Source organism: Toxotes jaculatrix, chromosome 4, assembly GCF_017976425.1.
Source record: "Toxotes jaculatrix isolate fToxJac2 chromosome 4, fToxJac2.pri, whole genome shotgun sequence".
Lineage (NCBI taxonomy): Eukaryota > Metazoa > Chordata > Actinopteri > Toxotidae > Toxotes > Toxotes jaculatrix.
The window spans coordinates 8,947,907-8,972,983 of record NC_054397.1 but is presented as its reverse complement, the minus strand read 5'-3'; the positions used below and the strand labels follow the sequence as shown (position 1 = coordinate 8,972,983).

The 25,077-nt window shown below is 39.9% G+C and overlaps 1 protein-coding gene across 2 annotated transcripts; it reads right to left on the bottom strand.

Annotated features, from left to right (window-relative positions):
* Positions 1-979: 979 nt before the first annotated feature.
* On the bottom strand, positions 980-23,965 carry tbc1d9 (TBC1 domain family, member 9 (with GRAM domain)). Of its 2 annotated transcripts, none has more exons than XM_041035936.1 (21): positions 23,216-23,965; positions 15,977-16,087; positions 14,216-14,334; positions 13,262-13,490; positions 12,733-12,994; positions 12,318-12,525; positions 10,924-11,130; positions 10,606-10,770; positions 10,108-10,258; positions 8,189-8,403; positions 7,979-8,096; positions 7,404-7,689; positions 7,180-7,309; positions 6,202-6,300; positions 5,851-5,919; positions 5,078-5,318; positions 4,820-4,885; positions 4,336-4,422; positions 3,308-3,376; positions 3,041-3,144; positions 980-2,941 (listed from the first exon to the last, which is right to left on the bottom strand). In XM_041035936.1, exons 1-21 carry the CDS (start codon positions 23,334-23,336, stop codon positions 2,135-2,137), a joined length of 3,864 nt encoding a protein of 1,287 aa, XP_040891870.1. In that variant the 5' UTR covers positions 23,337-23,965; the 3' UTR covers positions 980-2,134. The 2 variants fall into 2 exon arrangements, with proteins under 2 accessions (XP_040891870.1, XP_040891871.1); XM_041035937.1 differs by having other exon boundaries at positions 6,202-6,297.
* Between the last annotated feature and the right edge of the window lie 1,112 nt (positions 23,966-25,077).

Below are 25,077 nucleotides of genomic sequence, written 5' to 3'. Positions count from 1 at the left end.
AACCTGACAAGGGTTTCATTAAGAACACCACAGTCCTTCATTTGAGCTGTAAGATGTGGATTTCTGAAAAAGCAGGGTGTGAGACGAGGGATGCAAGCAATGTTCCATTAATCCTAGTTTGACACACTTCGTTCCTGACTGATTAATCATTGCTAGTTTTCCATGTGTCTGAGAGGGGATGCCTCTGTTTAATCTGCTGAGAGTCCTGTAGTGAATGAGCTCACAACAGGATTGGTCAACTCGAGCCACAACCCCAGTGTGTTTGGTGCAGAGAGAGAAAGAAAGAGACGCCTCATAACCAACTGCAGTTATGTACGGTTGTGTGTAAGGCTCACGTTGTAGTCTTGGTCATAAAGGGCTTAAAACACTGTCTTCTGCACTAGCTAAAATTCTCATTATTATATTAAGAAAGTGAAATGTTTTGAGCCCAAATTTGTCTGAAACAAAGACAGACAAAAAACAAAAAAAAAGATTTGTTACTGTACTTTATCATCATAAAGAGGAAATGTAGTAGAGAAAAAAAAATCCCTTTTAAATGTAGTGGATTGTAAGTGTAAAGTAATATGAGATTGAAATAGTAAAGTACATCAAAATTGTATCTGAGCACATTACTTGAGTAAATGTACTATTCACTGGCACTTATCAGCACTGACACTGGTGGGAAAGAAAGCTCAGCTTTACCTCCCAAAATTGTAAATTATTGCAGGTTAGGCTGAACTAGAATTACAGTAAAGAACTAACTATAAAGCGTGATTTAGTTTAATTAAATTAGAGACATTTTGAAACTAGATGAAACTGAGCAAATGGTAGTTATTTTTTTGCGTCTGTTAAATCATATTTTATTGCAGCTAAAACTCATGTCTTTAGGGAGATTGGTAGCCTAAATGATATTCCACCAGATGGCAGCAATGTTCAGCACTGCCCTTGTTTATAGCAGCACTTAATCTGATTAGGTCAATAAAAAAGGCTTGAGGCAATGTACTGTGCAGCATTGAATCAATCAAACTGTAATTTTAATTAGATGGAGTGATACACAATGCATCAGAATCCAGAGTAATAACACCTGGACATTTAAAATAAAAAAGTGTTCACATTAAAAAAAAAAACAACAACAAATTCAAAACAGCAATGTAAAAAAATTACAGAATAAACAAGTAAAAACGTTAAAAAAAAGAAGAGGAAAAGGGGCAACATTTTAGTTGGAAGAGCAGACGGCAATAGCTAGGCAAAAGGCAAGCAAATACATATTAGTGGATCACATTTTTGTAAACATAAAGAAAGTGCAGGCTCTTCATTTAACAGCATTTTCTTAGTGTAATCATCTTAGAACATACCTACCTGTGAGTTCCTGAACCATCAAAATGATTTTGACAAAACTGTGGTTCTATGATTTTTTTGTGCTCTTCCCATCATTGTTATTATTAGAAAATAAACTGGAGCAATTATTGGGAACATTATTTTGGGAAGCTAATATCCGGGAAATCCTAGGTATGTGTGTGAAAAAGAGTTTCTACCAAAGTGACACACTGCATTAAAGTGATGTAGAGCTAAAGAGAGTTTACACGATAACACATGAAAATTCACTCTACCACTGAATTTTCACAGCCTTGTTTTGTACTTTTCCATTTTTTTCATATTGTCATCCAATGAGAAAGAAAAAAATAGCAGCAAATGGAATCGTAAAGTAAGGAAGCAATAGTTTGACCAGATATAATGTTAGGTGATCGTACACACTGTAGACTATCAACATCCCAGTTTGGAGCCGTATTTGTGGACATTTACATCTACATAGCCTAAGAGTGCTAGAGATTACAATAATAACACCTATGCATAATGTCTTATAAAGTACAGCTACAACATTTACACACTGATTTCAACTGAGCAAACCTTAATACTAATGTCCTGTTCCCTCTTAGCTGGACAGAATCTAGTGATTGTTATAATAAAAGTCTTTCACATCTGGTAAAATACATTGCTAAGAGCAGTTTTTGGTCACATTCATTCAACTATCATACACATACATTTTACATTTACCTTCATTCTCCTGTAAAACTCACTGAGACATTTTTACACCGCCAACAGTAATCATGTTTCCCTTTTAAAACAGTCTTTGTGTGAAATCTTCTGTGAGACTTCAGCCAGACAATGAGATCTCATAGTCACTTGTTGACAGCAGGGGGCGCCCAACTTTACGCACATTCTTGGCATTAGTTATACGTGCTGCCACCTCCACTGGCTTCTCAAAATAATGCACCAGAGCCTGCTCTGTGAGCACAGAGGCGAGGAACTGCTCAAACGTGATGGCCCAGTCTTTGTCAATGCTAGTGCTGTGAGGCAGGCCTGTGTCGAGGGGTCCGCCGCCCGGAGGCCGGTTACTTCTTTCACCGTTGGCACCGTTGTCACTGCGCACCAGCACCGTGTCATCTGCAATGTCTTCGCACTGCAGCTTTTCATCCAGCTCATGGGAGCCTGCACTCAGCACTGAGTAAGATGACATTGAAGTGTCATCTTTGGTTTCATCATCCGAGATGAGCATGGCAGAGGATGTGCCTATGTCTTTGGGAGATGAGTCCTCCAACTTGATGTCTTGCATAGGTGGCAGCTGCTCGCTCCCTTCATCCCCTTTCCCCTCCTCACAGGGGCTTGGCTCCAGACCTGTGTGGACAAGAGCGTCTCCCTGGTCCCTCTGCTGGAATATGCCATCCAGTCTGGCCTCCTGGGTAGTTTTGGGATCTGTGGTGTCTCTCATACACATGCTCGACTCTGATTTACCCTCCATGTTGTGGTCCTTTCTGCCAGAGAAGGAGGAGAAGAGCTTTCCCACCTCTCCCATTTCCAGCAGCAAACTGGTGACTGTGGCTGTGGCGTGATAGAGCTCCTGTTCTGCAACATCCTCACTGAACATGCTGTAGAGGGTCTTGCAAAGCTCAATGAACTGGCTCTGAAGGAAAAAACATTAAGTCAGCTGTGCTCTGTTCTTGACTACTGAGTTTCTTAAAAACAAACTGTGCATACAAATCAGAAGAGGGTGAAATCTCACCTGATTCAGTTTGGGGAGGTCTTTTGTGTTTTCTAGTTTAGGCTTGGTCTCCTGGTTCCATAGTTTCAGGTAATGGCGGTAATCAGGAGTGTTCAGTTTCTTGACTGAAATATGTAAAAAGAATGTGTTATGTATTCCAGTCAGAAGCTAAAATTATGTTTTGTATGTCAGTGCCACCATTGTCTGCCTGAGTCTGTGCAGCCATTTACAACATACGTATATTATATTGGAGCTATACATTCTTTTTTTGTAATCAAAGTAGCTTACCTTTTTCAGTCTTAAATGTAACTCTGACAAAGCCGTCGTCCTTCTCACTTCTGCACTTTGAATCATGACCTGGGGAAAGAGAGAGGGTGACCAAGATCAACATTTGCTCAACTAATTCTATATTTCCAGAAACTAGACTGAACATTCAGCAGCAAACTTCTAGTAGTATTCTGCGTACCTTCTATCTATCTATCTATCTATCTATCTTTAGTGCCTAACTCCCACTCTGATGCCTGACAGATATCACATTTGATCAACACCACCTACAGCCACATTAACACAGATGACACTAGTTCACAGGTTTAATTATCCAAACAACAACTGTCAGATCAACAAAGACATTTATGGCTTTTGAAGTAGTTTCTCTTTCCTCTGCGTATTCAACACAGGACCCTCCTGCAGGCTCCTGCCGTACACACATAATTTAACCTGTGTACACATCAGTTATTGTGACTGTGCTTTCATCACTGTCAGGGTGCACAAAGCAGGCTGCACACAATGTCTGTGGTTTCAAGGTTAATACACCCTCACTTTTCCCCTACAAAGCACCGGACATGCCCACAACCGCAGAAAAACAAAGCAGATTTCACTCATGCAAATTTCGTGATGACAACCTAGAGTCCTCTATATTGTAAAAATCAACATTTGTGTTCTGCACACCATCAGGAAAAAAAAACACAGCAAATGAATAGACATCTGGCAGTGGTCAACAACAAGTAAAGAATAAAAAGGCCTAACACTATGTTGAGAACAGTGGAGATTAATACTCTCAAACACACTGCAGCTGTGCAGTGTCAAAGCAGTCTCGTTTCAATTTATAAAAATGTTTTTTTCTGTCTTCAGGTTTAGGGTGGGGGGTGATGGTGTGGATGGTGTTAGATGAGTTGAGAAGGTGAGTTGAAGGATTAGGGCACACTGTACAGTGTGGAGAAATGAAGTACAGTTCTATTACATAATTTTCCTTCACCTGCATGGTGCATATATGGAAACAAAAACACGAAAAAAAAAAGTTTATCTTAGGTCCTTACCAATTGACGTTTCTGGAGTAATGTCTTCAAAGAAGTACTGAGTGGCTTCAAAAGCAGAGTCAGGCTCCTCCTGTTCATGAGCAATTTCTGGGAGAAAACAGTATTCAGTTTGGATTGTGAATTCACTGAGTGAGCAAAGATTTGTTATATACTTATGCTTTATTTTCATTTAAAATGGATTTTATTGTCAAAATTTTATAATAGTTTTCATCAAGTTCAGAGCTGAATTTAAAATACAGTGAAGAGTTTTTTGTAAGGTTTTCATTTGTCAGTTATCTCATAAAAACATGCTGACAAATGGAGACCTGGGAAAGTTATTTACCCACTGAAGTGAGCACAATACCTAACATTTATTTTCTCAGTTTAAACTGAGTGACTTCTTTTCTGTATGGTTAATAATCCTGCTCCACAGAAGTGAAAGATTTTCTCTAACTCCCTAATGGTGACTCCCCAAGATCACTGAAATGCATCAATGCACACTCACCGGGTAAAACGTGCATCTTGTAGAGGAGCTTCAGCTTCTCTGTGAGGTCCCCGTGACACAAAACACCTACAACACAACAACAAGCTTTAGAGACTGAACATATCTGAACTGTTTCCAAATGTGATACATCATCTTAAATTAGAATCATCACAGCGTAAAACATCCATTTGTCAACTGAACAGTCACTATCATTATGTTACGAACCATTACTTCCAAAGAATATTCCCAAGAACACACACATCATCTTTCTCTGCTTACCCAGGCCGCTGATGAACTCCCTGAAGTTGATGAGAGCATCTCCATTTTGGTCAAGGAGACGGAAGAAACGCACGGCCAGGGGGTCTGAGTGGGCTCCGTTGGCCCAGGGGAACAGCAGGTTGAACAGGCCCTTAAACTGCTCCACATCAATGCGGTACTGCTCAAGGTAGGGCAGGCTGGGGTCATGACGCTCTGTGGGGTTGCTGCTGCCACCCCAGTAACAGCTGGTCAGGTGCTCGGCCTGCGGAGCGGAGGAGAGGGTTAAAGCTGACTGAGACCATCTGAAAATCAGAAAAGAACTCTAAAAGAACATGAGGACTGAGCTGCGTTTTACTGAGTTTGAATTAAGGGACTGATGTGGTTTGACTAGTAAACAACAACAACCATTAGCTGCATTCTGTCATGTTTGTGAAGTACAACACAGACTTTGACAGAGTGTTTGGAAAACAATTTCACTCTTGAATAATCTGAATCATTATGAAAACTGTGCCATTAATAAACTGGCAAATTAATCTCCACAGTGTGTTTATACAGGCTTGTGGCACAAGAATAGCTTATGCTAGAGGAAAATAGCTGTAATGCCAATGCAGAGACTCCAGGGCTATCAGTTATTTTGTCTGTCTGTCTGTAGAGATCAAATAACTGTTTGATTTCCTGTCCATATTTCAGCTTTAGACTTGGCAGCGGGTAAGTGGGAGCTGGGGGGTACACAAAAAGGTGAGTAGGTTCTGTTAGCACCAAAAGTCCCACAACATGAACATGATATAACTCACCTTGAAGAGCACGTAGAGTTCCTCCAATTCATCAATACTGAAGGCAGTCTCTGTTACAATAGTTCTGACCTGAAACATAATACGATTACACTAAGTAAAAATAGAAGATAGAGAATAACATTAAGTGTAAAGGAAGAGCAGAGTATCTAATAATGACTTGAATGTGCTTCTTTCTGCTTCAAACTTTAAATCTAATTTGACCTGGAGAACTGAGAGACCTAAAGAGTTGGCGCGTTGCCTGTTTACTGTTATGCTATTTGCATGACAAGGTTCAGCAATAGCATTCCAGTAAGTGCAGTTGAAATTGACTGACTGACTGACTGACTTCCTTTTTGAGTTTTGTGTCCTTACCACATTGCGTTTAGTTGTGTCTTCAATGGTCTGGATGACCCTCAGTCTCTGTTTGAAACGCATCTGTTCAATCACATCTGCACGGATAGAGCCAAACTTCTGATACGAAAGGAGGAGAAACAGAGCGAGACATAGGTCAACCCGACTGTGCCGTGAGTGAAAGTTAAATTAAAGTTTAATCGTATCATTAATCAAATCATATTAACTGAAAACATACTGCAATTCATCCAAAGCTTTAACATTACAGCTTCCTTAACCCTGTGAGCCCGTACGTATCATATATGATACCCACATTTCTGGGACTCATTGCATCACCATCAAGCATAAACTTTGCATTTAACCCTTTTAGATGAACTCTTATGCTCGTATACTAACTCCTGGTGGACACTCCTCACTTTCCAAATGTTTTGACATGTGTTTTTTCTTTCTTTCAAAATGGCTGCCTCGCACTAGCACACATTTGTGTTTCTCAGGGTCAAGAAAGTTGATCATTTCATGGTTTATGGTGAGAATTTCTTTGAAACACTTACAATATTTTTTAAATGAATAGTTAGTTTGTCCTTAAAACGTTGTATTACTCAGTTTTATAATTACAGTTAGTAGTTATATCGAGCAGAAAATCGGTGTATAAAATATAAAATATACTTAGAATTTATTTTTTTAATTATTTTTTTTTACATTTTGTCAAAGGGACAAATAAAGAGTTCATATCTGAAAAATTAGAATTTTCTGACCATTCTTTCATAGTTCAGGTCTCACAGGGTTAAAATAAAAGTTCAACAAATGAATGGATGAAGACAAATGGTAGGATTTTAAAGAGTCACACACTCATAATCATAAATCTGTCTTTTAATAAATCCAATTAATATATGGGAGAAACTTTATAAATATTAGATTTGTACTTTTTCCTCTGTGTGTCTCAAACCAGAACAAGGCCCAACATGCAGGAAGACTGTGTTCATCACCCTGGTTAAATACCTCGTAGGAACTGCGGACCAGTTTGAAGATGTCGACCTCTGGATGTGGTTCTCCATTGTCTGTCAGTAAGGAGTGCAGGTGGGGGATGGGAGGTAAAGTGCTGTCCTTATTGGTCACACTGTCTAAATACCTACAATACACAAACAATTAATCAGAGAAAATACAGTATAGTACAGACCGTTGAGAATTCATACAAAAATGAAGTGCCTTTTGCTTCTCCTTACCTGCCCAGTACGGTCATGGCCTCGCCGTCGTCCTTGCAGCCGAGCAGCTGGTGAATGTTGGCGTGCAGCACAGAGAGCGCCAGCTGAAAGATAACTTTGATGCCATCGTAGAAAAAGCAGTCCACCACCACCACTGCGCTCTCAAATGGCATGACAGACAGGAAGAGGGTGAGGAACCAGGAGAGAGAAATTGTGGAGATGACCCCCAGGTCCTGCATGCAGTCGTACAGCTGTGGAACGTACTCCCGGGCGAGTTCCTCGAACACACCCTGATCAACTAGGGCTCCTGGAAAAGAGGGGTAAGCAAGTGGTTAAAGATGTTAAACAAGAAACTTTTTCTTTCTTTTCATTTATCAAACCAGGTAAATGTCTCAGTGACATTTAAATCTTTTTTCAAGACAAGACAAACCTGGCCAAGAAGGAAGCAAAAAAAAGCATTATGGAAATAAATACTAATAATATTGTCACACACTACACAAAAGAGCAGATGCAACTATTTTAATTTTTCAAAACTATACAAATGAATGTGAATAACACAAACACACATGAATACACAACAAAATGGACATACTGACCTACAACTCTAGTATTGTAGTAGTCGGGCAGCATCCTCTCACAGAGCGCCACTAGCAGCCAAAAAGCCTCCTCTTCTTTGGCGTAGAGCAGCAACACAGATGTCACAATATTCATGGCCTGTGGAATCAAGGTGGAGAAGAACAAAAAATCTTATACCGTCTTATTGTTTCTGCCAGTTCACGTGGAAACACAAAGAAGAGTTTGCGTACCTGACAGTATCCGATGTTGGGATTTCTGAACGCGTAGGCTGTAAGGACCCTGCGGAGTGCGGCGATGCCCATTTCGTTCTGAAAGGCCGGGTGCTCAGGCAGAGAGCGGTGCAGGTCCCTCTCGATCTCCTCTGTTGCCAAGTTGTACTTGCCCATGGACTTCTCCACCAGGTCTTCATAGTATCCGGGGTGAGTGGCCATCTCATTTATCGCCCCTATGAAAAAACATGAGATTTAAATGTTTAAAGCAACATCTATGTAAAATCCCCTCCAAAAACTATTAAATGTATGGATATTTGAATATTTAAATGTTAAAGCATAAGATAATATAAAAAAAGGCAAGAGAAATTCAAGTGTCACAGCAGCAGTAGTACAACAACAGATAAATAACTAAACTAACTTTTTTATTTTAATTGTATTCCTAAACATTTTATGTGATCATTTAAATCTTTTGGACATGTCTTCTTCTCTGTTGGACCTTTCATCATTATTTACAAAACCTTAAACATGATGCATTAAATGATTAAAACAGTATTAGTGGGATTAAAACACAATTCTTCCACTTGTCTAGGCTGCCCTTACTCCAAATTATTCCAAGTAACATCCAGACACCAAATTAAGTTGCAGGTGTCTTAGCATTTTCATAGCAACCAATCAATGTAAACCTAAACTATTTTTATTTCAGTTTTATTATTATTTTACCTTGTATTTCAAAATGTAAGCGTCAGTGTACACACTTGTCAGCAACCACCTCCCTGAACTGCTGCCTTTACAATCCTTATTGTTACATGTCTTCTAAATTTAGTATTTCTTTATTTATCAGAGCAGTATCTAAAAATAGTAAAAATGTTGCAAATGTTAAAAAAAATGCAAAATGGCTGAGGGGAAATGAAAGTAAACAGTAGACAGTAGTAAATGGGCTGTAACTTGAGTTACATTGGTATTCACACGCCTTGGAGGTTTGTTTGCAGGTTTGGCAAGTTATCAGAATCTGAACTTTTCACAGTAAAATCTGGAGCAGATCTTTTTAAATTAGTCCATGTCCAAGGTTTAAAGGGGGTTCCTTGTTTTACTGAGCACAGATATCCACATACTTCAGCACCCGTGTCTGTTAAAACATGCCCCAACACAGAAGCTCACCGAACTAGTTTTTACAACCTTTGCTCTAAAAGGAGACATCAATCAAGCAACAACTGAATGTTTCAAATAAGCTCTGTAAATACATTTTCTTATTGGACATAAGCAGGAAGGGAAACTCATCTCAGAGGGCACAGGTGAGTGTGGCTAAGGTCAACACAATGTAGCCATGACAACAAGCAGAGTGAGCCGTGAGTCGGTCACTGGAGAGAGGGAGGAGCTGTTTGTAACCTGGCTCTGCTCATGTAAGGATGAGTACGAGCTGCTGCTGGCACATAACACATGACTGTACCTGTAAACAGGAAAGTCTGGAGCCTGTGCATACCTGAATATGTAGCATGCTGTTACAGAGCAAAGGCACATGATACACATGCTTTGAATAGTCAGCACATATCTCCTATTGAGCTACTGTTCAGGCACTCACGGAAAATAATACACGTATATGTTGTCAGCAGGATCATTACTGAATATACTATGCAATACATGTAACTATACATTTACAACAGTTTGAGAGAAACTAAAAAATTTAGCTTTATTTCTGAGTATTTATGTCTCACACTGGCTGTTGAAATTCTTGCTTTGACAGTCTTTGTCTGTAGATGTCTGTAGATAAATTATACCTGCATTAAATAGGCGTCGTAATGTTGTGTTCATGTGTAAGCATGGAGTATGCAGGGTGTGGTCTTGTTGGGAACAGTGTATGACTGAATGAACTGCGGTATTGTATGCTCAAAGTGTGCCGTGCCCGTGTTTATTTCAGGCCTCACTGAACATTTGCTCACCGGAGAAAAGCAGCCAGAGCTCCCCTCTCATGCTCTCAGGAATCCCCTTAAGGACCAGCTCCTTCGTTTTCTCAGTGCGGTACATACACACACCCTGTCCATACTCGGCAAAGTGGTTCTTCCACGCCTGCTCCTTCATGAACTCTTTTGCCTGTGCAAACACGGGAAACAATTTCACAAGGCGAAACACATGTAAACTGAAATTATCTATACTACAGGGTCAAAGTCCCATTGAATTAAGGTTTACAACAGGTACGTCTGTGAAAGAAAGACATCTTGACACGTTGCTGCTAGCATCAATTCTGCATGCAGCGTAATTTCTATCAGTGTGAAAATCCCAATTACAGAAAGAAAAGCAAAAAAATTTACAACTTACAATCCTACAAATAGCCTGTCATGGAAACAAAATGTATTATTAGATTGGAGCAGTATTAGATAAGGAATTAAGGCAAGATTAAATGCTTTTGATTGTATTTGACAGAGTGTAATTGAACTCACCAGCTTGGGGTTGAACTCCTCAGGCGAACGGCGCCGGTACATGGTCATGAGGGCTTGTGTAGCTGTTGGCACACTGCTGTCATTGAGGTTAAATGTTCGCTCACTCTCTGATCCCAAACTGTGCTGTGGGCTGCTGGAGAGCAGGGATCCATGTTGGGAGTAAACCTGGAGGAGACACATGCTATCAAATTATTTCCCAAACCTTGTCTATAGTCAGTGCTACGTATTTTAGAAAAAGAAAAAGAAAACAGAATTAAGGAAATGTCCCAATAACCAAGCATTTAATCTCTCAGGTAAAAATCACTCAATAATTCCCACCTCGTCGTCTGAGCTGTTAAGGCTGCCAGTAAGTTCCCTCTCCAGGTAGATCTTGGAGGTGGTCTGCTGTAGGAAGTCAGAGATCCTCTGCACAAGAAAGTCTCGGTCTTTCAGGTTTGCAAACAGAAAGGTCATGCGATTCTTGGTACTGATGGAGAGGGGGCTGGGCAGCACATTGGAGCTGTCTGCTTTCTCCACAATGGTCACCTGGGGGACATTGAGGAACATTCACAGTCTCAGACACCATGAAATAATAAATGACAAGGAGCCGTAACAATGGAAAAATAAATGCATTGGAAATATTTTTTAACGGGAGTTGGCTGTACCTGCTGTTCATGATAGAGTAGTACTCACTTATCAAGTGAAGATTTACAAATCACCAAAGTAAAAATGGGATGCACCAAACTAGACCTTAAACAGAAATGAGTTATGAGGTAATATATACACCCAGTAACTGCCAGGAAGATGATCAACACTTTTCACCTGACACTTAATCAAAGTGCTGTTTAATAATCATGTAAACTGAAGATGTTAAATTACTTCACAAAAACATAATATACCCAAAGTTACAAACTAAATGATCAAGTAATAATAGGACGTGTGGGCTGGAATCCAGTTTGTTAACATTTACAACTGCTGACTTGATGGATTATTGTAGAACCCTCTATTAATGATTTATCGACATTTATAGGTGAATGACTTTCTCTGGTGGGTTATTATAAATTGAGAAACCATTACCTTTTGTTAATGACTCACTAACATTTAGAACTGCAGACTTGGAGGACTCTCCTTATTGAATTTAAGTGCTAGCAAAGTGTCAAGCAAAAGGAGGATTTTCCACATCCTGACAATCCAAAATGTTTCATAACTGTAACTGCATTATCTGTAAAACATTAGTAAAAAACATATTAACCATTAATGAGGTAATTAATAACAGCTTATAAAGCCTTTATAAATTATACCTTAATCAGAAGTGGTCCTGATATTTAAGCTTAAATGGTTCAACACAATCTAGTAAATCACTAATGTGAAACAATTTGACTACAAGACTTTAGGAAGGACTTTACACACAAACTTGGGAGTGAATATAGAAATAGCTGGTGCAACCTAATCTAAAACAGTCAGTGAATCTAAAATGGATAAATGTGATTTAGAGTGACAGCTGTATTTTGTGTGTTTCCATGTATGGCAGATGGGCAGTGACAACCCCCTATGAGACAACACTATCACGTCTTCGCGATTTACTTCAGCTACTAGTGATTGACTGCTGTTTTGATGGCAGTGCTGTCAGTAAAAATGTGTCTTCCAAGTGTCCAATTTTGTCCAATTTTTTTTTGCGTCTTACAATTTTGTAAAATGCTAATGAACAAAGACACATTTTTAGACTGACTCACCTCACGCAGCGGGATGATAAGGCTACACAGCGTCTCCTCCTTGCTGGTGAAGCAGATGTAGTTGGTGGAAACAAACATCTGTCCCAGGATGTGCATCTTGTTAAAGGGAGTCCACAGGGTGCAGTCTGTGTGTCCGTCCAGTTTTTCATCTTTGGGCAGGCGGAAGAGTGCCCGGTAACGTTCACTCTTAGCTCTCGCATCCAGATCCCTAAAAGAGGCAAAGTTCTATTAGCTGACTTTTGTAAATATAGAAGGTAACAGCTTGGTTTGAGGCAGAAATCCATTAGCATGATGGCATTAACATGATGAAACATATTAATGTTCAATTGACCAAATGTCATAAACATGTATCAACAGCGTTTATTATTGATGGGCATAAGTGTTCCTGCTCCGCTACACATCACTTCTTTCTTACCTCTTGAGCGCCGACACCTTCTTGGGTGACTTCTTCTTGAGCTTGGGCAACGAGCGGTCCTGTTCGAAACCTTTGTTGTCCAGGAGCTGTCGCATGGCGATGTTAGCCAGCTGCTCCGCCAGTTTGAACGTCTCGTTGATGTTGAGGAAGACGGAAAAGACGTGCTCGTTGGCGCGCGTGCTCACCTTAATCACATCAGGCAGCAGGAGGGTGGCGCTCTTCTCCAGCTGGGTGATATCTGCCCAACGCACCACCAGTTTGGCTGATAGGGAGAGAGAGAGAGACCGAGAGACATTAAGATTGATATATCAGCATAAGTTGTAAAGATAAGACAAATCATTGCACAGCTTACTGCACAATGACTAGTCTGGAGTCTCAAATACATATAGCCTGTACAATTATTGTATCAAACCACCCACCAGGATTGGAAATATTACTAAAAGTAGGAATAAGCATAGGTAATACATAAAGATAAGCTAACAGACACATTAATTTGGGTCTTTTGAAGATGAAATGGTCTATAGCCAACCTTCTTTTCCCAGTAAGTAGGAATAGAAGCAGAGGTGGTTGATGCTGAGGTAGAGCCATCCCTGCCGAGGCACCTTGCCCTTCCAGTAGCTGCAGGAGTAATAGTTGACCAGCTTCTCCTCCTCGGGCATCCCAAACAGCTTACGAAACTTGGAGCTGGCCTCCTTGAATTTGTCTGTGTCGTCGTCCTCTTTGACATCGTGGTTCTTGTTGTACTCTGCAATGATACCCTTCAGCGAGATGCAAAGAGAAAGAATGAGGTCATGAGCTGAGACATGAAAAAATAAGGGACTGGAAAGTAAGAAGCAGCAGTAGTTTAGAAAATGTGACTGATGCATCAGATCAGAAACGGGCTCATAGAGTTTTGTCTGAAGTGACTGTAAATGGGCAAAACCTTTTCCAAGAGTAGATCAGTATTGTTTAAGATGCAGACCTGAAGCTTCTTATACCTAACCCTCTCTGAAAGCCATTTTCAGTGCAGTCTGAGAAGTATAATAATATCTGTGACTTTTTTATTTGCTTTGTTTCTTTCTTGAATAATTTATGTGATTTATGTAGTGTATTCTGCTGATTTTTTGTGATGTAGTAGATTCAACATGTTGCTAACTATTTTTTTTATTGGCATACATATCCCCTTAGAAACTATCATCACTGGACGTTGACTGACTATTAATCAAGCAGATCACGGCCACCTGGGTGACGGATGTGTTTAGATGCATTTACTAAATAAGACTGGTTCTGCTCTGCTCTGTTTACCTCATGATATCAGGAACAGATGTCTGTTAGACTGAAATGTTTCTGTCAAATTCAATTTATGGATGTGCAGGCTTCACACTGTGACCAAAAGTAAAAATGTCATGGGAATTACAGATAATGGAACAATTATGACTTGGTTATTTCACACAGGAAATGTAAGAACTTGGAAGTCCAAACATTAAACTACAGTTTTAGTTACCTGGACCTTTCCTTTGACAAAGGTGGTAATATCATTCTCGTTCTCAAAGATGGAGAGAGTCTGCAGCAGGTTATGTTCCAGCCACTCCCAGTGCTCTGTGATCTCTTTACGGGAGGTTCCTGCAGAGGAGGGGAAGTCAGAGCACTCAGACAGTGAGTTCACAGGAGGGGCAGGACGGTGTAATGTTTCAGACACGATGAGAAAACTATTGTGCCACAATGCCACGTGTGAATTTGTCACTTAATGCAACAACTCTGTTTTTTCTTAAAATAAATTTTCAGGGTTTTTTTTTAATTAAAACTCTACAATTGTAGAAGGCAAAATTATTTTTTTGTGGCCAAAGGAGAAATTCATTGCCATAATGGCTGCCATTGTGGACCATTATCCCTCAATACTGCTGCAAACAGCCCTTGAGTGAGTGCACATTCACTGCATTAGCAATGTCTGCCAGACTGCTCCACTCTCTTGCTATCTCTGGGTTGCAGAGTTAAGAACTGGGAGGGGTGGGTAGAGAGGCGAAGAGGGGAGCCAATGCCATTTCAAAGCCTGGCTCGTCTTTAGTAGGCCTCCATTTCAGATAGGGAAGACAAAGATTACATTATGTATTTAGTAGGGGACTGCTGAATCAAATACATGGTTACATATATTCCCAAATAAATTCATATTTCCCTGTGTTTCAATAGCATCCATAGCGTCTTCCTTAAATTAAATTACAGCAGTTTGAGCCTTCCATTTCTAATATAACCTAAGTGTCATCTTGATTTCTGTGCAAAAGATACTTTACATGTCCATATGTAAATGTATAGGAGTTCAGACTCAAATTGTTACACAGACGAGATTGAGGCACTACAAAGCCAAAAATAATAAAAAAACAGGCTTGGCTTGCAAGAATGACTTTTTATTTATATATGTCTTCAAATCTGTCTCAGATTCTTCTCTTTTTAGTCTACAGCATATATTACTGTTATTCTATTTTTAGGCTGGCCCAATGCGGAACACCTTCTTAATCATTCTTCCACTAAATGGTTTATATAGAGACTAAATAATTTGTCAATTTACTGATCAGCCAATCTGAAAATTACTCAGCAACAATTCTGATAATCAGCCTCTCAATTTCTATGACAGTAAATTGAATCCTTCTGGGGTTTCGGACTGCTCATCAGACAAAACAAGCAGTCTGACTATGTCATTGAGGCTTTCATTATAATCTTATTCATCAATAATGAAAATAATTGTTAGCTCAACCTAACATATGGCTGGGATAATTTCACATTAAATGGCAAAGTACAACCGATGCTGCTCTAAATCAGTCCGGAGTATACCTGCTAATTTGCATGATTTACTGCCACAGACTACACAAAAACACTGTAAACAACAGCAGATGACAAGAAATCCTAATGAAACTGCGATGAAATCATAATGAAAGTGATTAGCTGAAAAACATCACATCCACTCATATCTGAGCATCAATTTTTGCACCCGTCCCTGTAATCCTGCCCTTTAAAACCAGCGAGGCATGATGTAATGCTTGGCATTCGGCAGCTAACATGGGAAAAGGCAGGATATTAGAACATCATGTGTTGTGTGGAGACTGGGGGAGGGATGTGTGGAATAACCAAGAATAATATCACTAAATTGGGCTGATAAAACCACCTTTAGTTACCCGAAGTGGTGTAAATCAACCAACTAAATTCAAGTAGTGGCTTTCTTGTGTTTCCTGTGTTACCTTAGTTTTTGAACCAGAAATTAAAATGCACGTACCATGAGCAATGATCCAGTAAACTAAAGAGTCAGGTGTCTGGTAGAGGATCCTATATGGAGCCATTCGCGCACTTGAGTCCAGGACGACATCCAGGGTCCCAACCAGCAAACCTACAAGAACCCAGAAAACTATTATTCAAGACTGAGAAGCAAACACTTAATAGGAAACACACAAGTAAACTTAAGACTTCAGATAGTCTTTTCACGGCGACAAAGAGATCTCATTGTGTTCTTTCAAAAACTCATACAGGTTAGCCATAAATTTGTTGAGCTGTGAAAAAATAGCCCTTACAGACGTGTAACAACTGCAACTGACCATGTGAGATGCAGGAGAAAATAAGTGCATTAACACTTCCAGATCATTTTGTTATGTGTGAGCAAAGAGGAAACCCATGAGGTCTTGTAGCTAAACATCTGAATATATAAAAAAAACATCCTGTGGCTTGACTGTCAGCGTTCTACATTAGATGCATTTTGTTTATTTATTAGCGTTGTTACACGTTAGACTGGTAATCTGCATAGAGTATGTATGACTTTGGGTTAGATTGTTATGAAAGTGTTGTATTGTGGACATGATAACAAAATGTCAGCAATAAACGCAGACAGATTACCATCACAGTGAAACTAACTGATGGGCTGAGAAGGTAATAAAAGACACAAAAGTCACCAGAGAATGGATGAATGGGCTAATGTGATGAAGTAATGAAGCGCAATGGTGCATCTAAAGGTTTAACAGATGTCAGAGTTTCTGAGTCCAGAAAATGACTGCTGTTTGCATAAGCAACAATGAATGAGGCCATATTTAATGCAATTTAAAAAAAAAAAAAAAAAACTATCTTGTCAAGCATGTGGCTCTGGAAATTGACATTGATACTTGACACACTGGAGCTTTATGTTTTGGACCTGTGGCCCTTTCTACATGACTCATCCTTCATAAAGCACTATGAGCTGCAACTAATGGACTTATAGTGAGTAAATCACTAAGTAGTAGTAGGTCAGTTGTAACCTTTTAGCATGAAACTATCTGGTTTGCTAGGTTGTAGAAATGCCTAATATATATTTGCCTAATATCAGCTTTGTCTTTTGAACTTCCAATGCTCTTTAAAGGGGATTTTCCCTTTAACAAGAGGGGGAAGATATCACTCAGCATCTGAAAACAGTTGTATGATTTCTCCTGTGAATCTGAAAGAGCTACTAAATCTAGTCTGAAAAAATGATCCTGTTGATACCATCAGAACTATTTCAGTTTAGGCTTAGAAACCACAATACATTTTTTTTAAACTGAAAGCCTACTTTAGAAACCAGAGGAGTAGAGTTTGAAGGAAGTGGGTGTTTAACGGGAAGGGATACCGTTACCGTCTGCTACCATCATCACTGTAAATGCAGGATTCAGTGTTTTTGAAGGCTGTCCCATGCTACAAACTTTAAGTCTTGACCTCTGTCACATCATTCCACTGATCTACCAGTGGCAGTAACATGGCAAGAAATGCAGAATTGCCAGTAAAGGCAGGAAAACACTAGACAACAACCTGCAAGTAAATATGGACCTAACAACACAGGTTTTAAAATTTTAAGAATTAAATTTTAGAATTAAGATTTTTCAAAGAATTGTGGGGCTTTTGGTAGCAGTGAATATTCTACCCTGGTTCAGAGTAGGTACGTTCAATTGCCATGTGAGACAGGTTATTTTTGTTCTGCAGCTCATCAGGGCAAACACTGTGTGAGTCACACAGAGAGAGAATGGGGGAGGAGGGGAGAGAGAGAAGGCAAGACAAGTGAGGGAAGTTGAGCTTCTTTTTCTTATTTTCAACAAGGAAATAAAGAAAACAAGCCTAAGGAAAGACAAAAATATTATAAGAAGTACATCCGTGTGACTTAAGACTCACCGACCTTGCATCATTTGGACTATAGTTAGAATCTGCTCTAATTGTCTGCCCTCTACTCTCTTTCCTCATGTCATTTCCTCTCTGCCTTTTTTAATATACCTTCCATTTTTCCTCTTACATTCCTTCTTATCCGTATCTCTCCCTGCTTTAAAGCATCTTAGGCCTCAATAAATACGTGGCAGAGCTAATAGATGTCACTAAAATTGACATACTGTTAGATGGTGATTACTGTGCCAAATGTTATTGATTGCCTTCATGCCATGTCAAAAGAAGAAATAAAATATTCACATACAGTATATTTATTACCACTCAACCCTTTTCAAGGGGGCTGAAGAAGTCAATAAACAACAGCAATCAGCTTGTTGACTAGAGCCTTAATCACACTGGAACTAATGAGATAATGCAGCCTGACAGTTTGGTTTAGCCCCTTTGTAAGAAAGAAACAACTGAGTGTGAAGACAACTTCCTCTTTGAAAAAAGAAAATCACAAGGTTAAAAACAGTCTTACCCGAAAAGCGCAATAGTTGCTCGCACATTTACCTCAGAGAGGGCTGTCACGTGTTACCCAAATAGTGTTTAAATCTAAAAGTAGCTGTAAGGATACATAACATAACATACCTAAGCGATACAGCAAATGTAACAACGTCTTGAAGTAAAAATTCATGAAAAGCAATGAATTTGGATCTTAGTTGCACTGCATGTAATGAGTGGTTCAGCCTATGACATGTGAGTTGAGGTTTAACGCAGGAAACTCAGGGGTTATGCACAAGAAAGGAGACCACCGAAGGTGTAAGACCACTTGACATTCACCCTTTCGCTGCTCTTGTCTGGCAGATAGAAGTGAAATCCCAAACAAACAGGAAAAAGGACAGTTTTTGGTCATGACATTGTACATTCAGGTGTTTTTGTAGAAGAGGGTTTTGGCAACATTTTGCTGATGTTTAAATCTGAGAGAGTAGGTATTTATTTGTCTTTCAACATGTGAGTCCAAAACTGGAGTGAAGGTTTGTTGTTTATGCAACGTAACAGGCAACCCCAAACATCACATGTCTGTGCAGGATTAGCTCATCAAACAAGAGTCCATGTTCCAACTCACACCTCTGCTTTTACAGTGATAATTTCCTTCCAACACACTGAATGAGTGGGTGCACCACCTAAAAAACAAAAACAACACACAGCTGGAAAGGCACATGTTCCATTTATTATTTCTTGGTGGCTGGAAAACTCCTCAAAGCAAGCAATCTCCTTCTGAACACAGCCAGAAATAAAATCATGTGATGCTTTGTGCTTCTCTGCTCAGAAACCAAGACACAACCAGAGCTCTCCTTTGTTAAAGCAGAACAAATCACCCCCTCAGAAACATTAGTGTTTTTCACTCAGTGGAAGAATAAGAAGCCAAACCAACAGCATGAGAAAAAAGCAACTTGTTTTCTATTGTTTATGTCCTATCTGTGCCAGAAAAAACAGCTTGGGGGGAGGGTTGCTAGTGTAGGATGTTTGAATAAAGCACACAAAAGAAAACCATCTCCCCCAGACTTAAAATCAATAATGTTTCAGATAACAGAAACCTGAGACAAGCCTGGCTCATCATCATCATCGCATGCAAGTTTCACTGCATCCACTTATGCTATTATATGCTGTTTATTTTACTGCTTTCCCGCCATTTCTCAACATTTCTAGGTGCACTGACATTAAACACTGGCCATAAAGTGCATGATAACTGTGTGGCCTATAAAGAACAGCGTCAGTGTCTGTCTGACATGACACACTTTGAGAAAAAATACAATAATTACCATACAGATTGTGAAATAGTGTGCTGTACTCTGTACCATTGTGCAATTTTATTCTACAAGCACCATTGTGTCACGTTGTGCAACAAGTGACATGATGGCCTGATTCAGAGTTTATTTACCATCTAATGAAAATAGGTTTTGTGCATTTTTCATTTTGCTTCCTGTCTGAAAGATACTGTCAACATATTATTTAGAAAGCATTCGATACTTGTATGTGAGACTTCCTTTACAGTGTCCCTCCAGTTGTGCATCTGCAGTGTCCAACACTTGGTTGTAAAATAGGACAATAAGTGACTGTTAGAAGCTGATAGCCTAACAGGTTTAATGCTTCATGCAAATGACATTAAACACACAACAGAGCAGGCACATCCCATTTTGCAGGCATGTATTTGCAGTGTTGTTAGGTTAAACACTATTTTTATGCATCATTCAAATCAGTGGTTCCAAATCATTTTGGCGTCTGACCTTTTAAAGTGATGCAACGTCAGCTTGTGACCCCTTGCCACAGGTTGTGTATGTCTGCGAGTTGTGGGGATATCCAATGTGATGTTCCCTTCTCCAATTGTTTCATTTTTACAGTTTCAGGAAGTTTTACAAGAGGCAAAAAAAAAGTCTTCATTTCTATGTCGTCAATAACCTTGTGATCCCTTTGTGACCCATTAGAGGGCCCTATTTTGGTAACAACTGACAATTGCATACTACTTTCAACTACTTTTTGAATAAAAAAATATTCTTAACTGATTCAAACACCAGTTATGAGTGCCAATTCATCTAACATCTATTCTAGATTATCTTGCAAAGTTGTTGAGTTTTAAAGGAAAACTAGAGCAGATACTCTTTGAGGCTTTCAAAGATAAAGAAAGATAAGATAAAAAATAAGTTGAGCACATTTGGAGTGTGTAGAGGATGTCGAGTTTGACTTGTCAGGTTCAGAGGTTTTTGGTGGAACTACGGATGGACGGCCACCCAGCCTTCAATTAAAATGTGTTGAAAAACCAAAGTAGCAGTACATCAGATCCTTCACCCTTTCCTCACTTGACAGGTTCACAGTTTCTCGTTGTACACAGTGATTAAGTTCTGCAACTGTCTATCTCTATTCTGGCAGCCATTGTACTGATGTTTTCCAGTGGAACCAGTGAGTATCAAAGCAAACACACATTTGTCACTTTTTACTGAACCTCATTGGCCCTGTGCCAGCTCCAACATCGGAGCTCAAAACTTGTTAAGTGGAATGTGCAGATTTATGCCGAGCTCTGTAAAATGCTGTGTCCTGGTGCTGGTGATGGTTTCCCCTCTCCCTGGAAGAACTGCTTGAGGGCAGTGCCAGTGTCACTGGGCACCGAGCGCCAACTGGCACACAGTACAAGTCAGCAAGCTCAGCATTTACATAACAATGACATCATCCCCTAGCACCACTTAGCACACTTTGTGTTGCCACAGCAAGAACACACCAGAGACCGAGAAAAGGAGACTGTAGGTATAATTGTGAATTATTAGCATCAGAGGGTCAAATGCCCAATATTATATTCACAATTTGTAACCAGTGTATTGTATTAAGTTGTATATCAAGTCTAAAACTGACCAAAAACGTTAATGTTTACTTCATGCTTTTATTAGGCAGACTAGGGCTTGGAAATATAACTAAATACTTAGTGAGGAAATAGAAACTTTTCTATCAGCAGAGAAATTTGACATATGTTTACTATGGAAGATATCCCTTTAACAACCGGAGTGTATTAGGCAACAATTACTTTATGACAGTACTAGATTTAAAAGAACTTTGCTTCAGTTTGTTTAAGTACATTTTTTGTCAGGTACTTTGTTCACTGGATTATTTAGTAAACAGATATCTTCACCTGATTATTTTGTCAGTGAATGGTTTTTCAGTTGTATTTTGGGAAAGTCTGGGTCCTGACCTAGGGGCCGGGAATTGCACAAGGACTAGAGAAGAAAAACAATTTTTAAAAATAATTTTAGCCATTGCTTTGTATTATGTGGTCACAAGTGTAAAAAAGGTTGATAATCACAGCACTATATCACAATGTATGTCTATATTGTGACCAGATTAGAAGATTGGCATTATTCATATTGTCCAATCTTGGGTCAGATTGGTCTTCAGTGGCAGAGATTTTACTCTTGGTAAAGTTACTGGTGTTAAAGCTCAATGAGCAGTTACACTGACTGGCTGACAATGTGAGAATCTGTCAGTGGGGAACTGAAACTGATCTGATCAACACCAATCAATTGGTGATAGAGACATCAGTTTCACTTCACGTCTGAATGAAAAGCAAAAACACCTATTATACTGAAATAAGACTTGTGCTTAGTGCTATAATTTGTGATACTTGACTACAATTACAGCATGTTAATGGCTATCACTGGTTACCAGTTGGAGGGGGTAGGAGGGTGGGTCACTTCCTAAGGGCCCCAGACAACCAGGGAAAGTTGAAGTTGGTCCTGCTTTTTTACTTGATCTTGAAGCCCTGTTTCTAATTTAAAATTAAGACCTTTATAATTTTAAGTGACACTAATCTTATATGAAGCATATTACTAAATTAATTTGTCTTTAAACAAATTAGCACACAGCAAATTTGGGGCCACATAATATTCAACCATGGGCTGTGGCAATAAAGACCCAAACAATCTCATCTTCTAAAGTTGTCGTGAACCAAATTATGAATACTTTCCTGTATTTCTGCAAAGATGTTCAACAGTATCTTATTTGTTATACTTGAGGTAGTGCCACACTTTGTGATAAACTGCAACCAGCTGAATTCAGGTCAAGGAATGGATCAAATTTCACAATTCTGAGAAAAACAAAATCAGGACAGCAAGCTGTTTAACTGTGAACCATAGCCAGTCATTTCCATAACCTGTCCCTCCTCCTCCTCTTCCTGCTTCTCCTGCTGCTGTTTGACCCATTTTGGACGGAATAAGCAAGAGGGAGGAGGAGTGAGAGAAGGAAGAGGGAGAATGATTCAGCATGAGCAAGCAAACAGACCATGTCTCTGGTTGGTGGTCAAACAGACTCAGTGTTGTTGAGGCTCCACAGCCATTAGCAGCTGCACAACTGAAACCACAGTTGTTATTGTTTGTATTGTTGTAATGGCTGAAATCTAATTTGCCTTGCAGGGAGGAACAGCCTAAACCACTTTTACCATAATATCACCTAATCTGGGGGGTACGGTCAGACCAGACAGTAGATACGTGCTGAACTTTGCCCTTTGGTGATTTTGTTTGATGTCAGCACACTTGGCCAAAGGTTTAACCTTTTTGTTTACAGCTGAGAGACAAGAGGTGTGACTCTATTAGTCACGGAAACCCTTAGTCACAGAGACCCGTGCAGGTGGAAGACCTGTGACAGCTGATTGGTCATGTGATCCTCCTCACATTATTCGCACACACTTCATATTTGTGCAATATAGCACAACATATGCCAGCATTTCTTTCAATTCACATATGATGGAACTGATGATGGCGATCATCATCAGTTCCATCATATGTGAATTGAAAGAAATGCTGGCATATGTTGTGCTATATTACAATAAGACAGCACTCACCAGCCAGTCCTCCGCCTCCATCCCCGTGGCCCTTCCGTTTCTGGAGGATGAAATATGGATTTGCTCTCTCGGTGATCCATAAGGCGCCCGCCAGTAACACATCTTCGGGACTGACCCACATAATTGTCCTGTTTTTTTTTAAGGGATCATTGAACAGTCAGGACTGCTGACGCCGACCATCAAACTGGTCCGACCGGGATGTGTGATTGTGTTCAGAGAAGATTATTAAATTATTTAAACACCGATGAGGGCCCGATATGATCCTGAGCGATTCTCGACCCTTAAAATATCGTCTACTATTGGTTGTCCGAGCGAAACTAAGACGCGCATGCAAGTGTTGCTATAATTAAACCTGCCCGCACGGATCGCTTAGGAAGTCCAAGCACCAAATCGCGTGCACACAAACCCTCTCTTGCAGCACCAGTCTCCTGTGTGCAGCGCAGGCTTTCACATAAATGAATTTCTTGGAGGTTTCGTAGGCAGCTTGGCTCGGTTTGCTGCCGCACAGCGCAGTGCTGAGATCAGTCTTTGTTGTCCATTCTGCGTGTCAGGTGCGAACCAGTCTGTGCGGATGTTTGCGTTGTTATTTTGCGGAGAAAACCGCGTTGCGGCCGATCAAAACGAACAGTAAATAGCCTGTAAGGTCTCCCAGCTGCGACATCTATCCGTGTTGTCAAGCACAAAGACGACACCTCTGATGTTAACCCTACAATAACGCTGCGGTCCTCTCCACCTCCTCCTCCTCCTTCCTCCGTTGCCGCACGCCAAATGAGGTGAGCGCGTCAAGGGCTGGCCATCGCGAGACGTCGAGAGAGAGGTGGAGGCGGGGGAGCGTGAGGAAACAAGGAATGAAATAGTTAAAATAAGTTATCCACATTAAAAAAAAAAAAAAAATCTAACATTAATCTCGTCCTTTGTGTTAGGTTGGCTTATTGATGAGGCATTATGGAGCTATGGGCCACTGAAAGTCTACCAACACGGCAGTTTGAAAAATACAAGGTGCGTATTCAGGTGTGTACATATGTCTCCTTTGAGTCTTTAAAATATCACCGGGACCAGATCAGCCCGCAACACACATTTTCCCACCCTATTTTGCCCAGTCTCAAATGAACTAATCACTGTTTCTATGCTGAAATACTGTCCTTTCCTAACTTTGAATTATGTCAGTCAGTTTGTGACTGTTAACACAGATCCGTTTAAAACACTGATAAATAACACACTGACAGGTCAGTCAGTGCAAACCTATGCTCTGCAGCCAAATACTGCTGGAAATCCTGAAGCTTCCGAAGTAGGGAATGGCAATAGTGAGTGATGCAGACCATCACTGATACTGATTTTTGGCATCAATTGAATGAATTTTCCTGACTTCCTCAAGTGTTTAATTCACTGTTTGAGACAAAAACAGAAATTCCCAGCTGTTTTTTTTTTTTTTTTTTTTAAATTTCATGAAACAGTTTCTCAGTTGTTTTAGGGACTAAAAGTAAAGTGAGGATCCTTTAAAAAATAATGGCATGAATAGTTCCATCGCTAAACTACATACAAAGTGCAGTAAACAGGAAAAAAACATATTGGGTGAAGCCAGCCTTTGTCTTTAAAATAGAACCACTTCTACTAAGTACACTAGCTTACAGTTTTTCAAGGTAGGCAGGTTGTTCCAAGCATCTTGGAGTACTTGCCACAGATCTTCTGTGGATTCAGGCTCTATCAGTCTTCTGTCTCTTCATGTAACTCCAGTCTGACTCCCATGATGTAGAGATCAGTCATCTGTAGGGACCAGATCATCTGTTGCAGGACTCCTTGTTCTTCTTGTATGATAGATCGTTTTTAATGACTCTAGCTGTATGTTTGTGGTGACTGTCATG

Coding starts and splice junctions, on each gene's coding strand:
- tbc1d9 (XM_041035936.1), bottom strand. CDS start 23,336: ATGTGGGTCAGTCCCGAAGATGTGTTACTGGCGGGCGCCTTATGGATC. Junction 14,335..15,976: donor TTACTGGATCATTGCTCATG/GTACGTGCATTT, acceptor CCTCCTCTGCAG/GAACCTCCCGTAAAGAGATC. Junction 7,310..7,403: donor GCCATGACCGTACTGGGCAG/GTAAGGAGAAGC, acceptor TGTGTATTGTAG/GTATTTAGACAGTGTGACCA.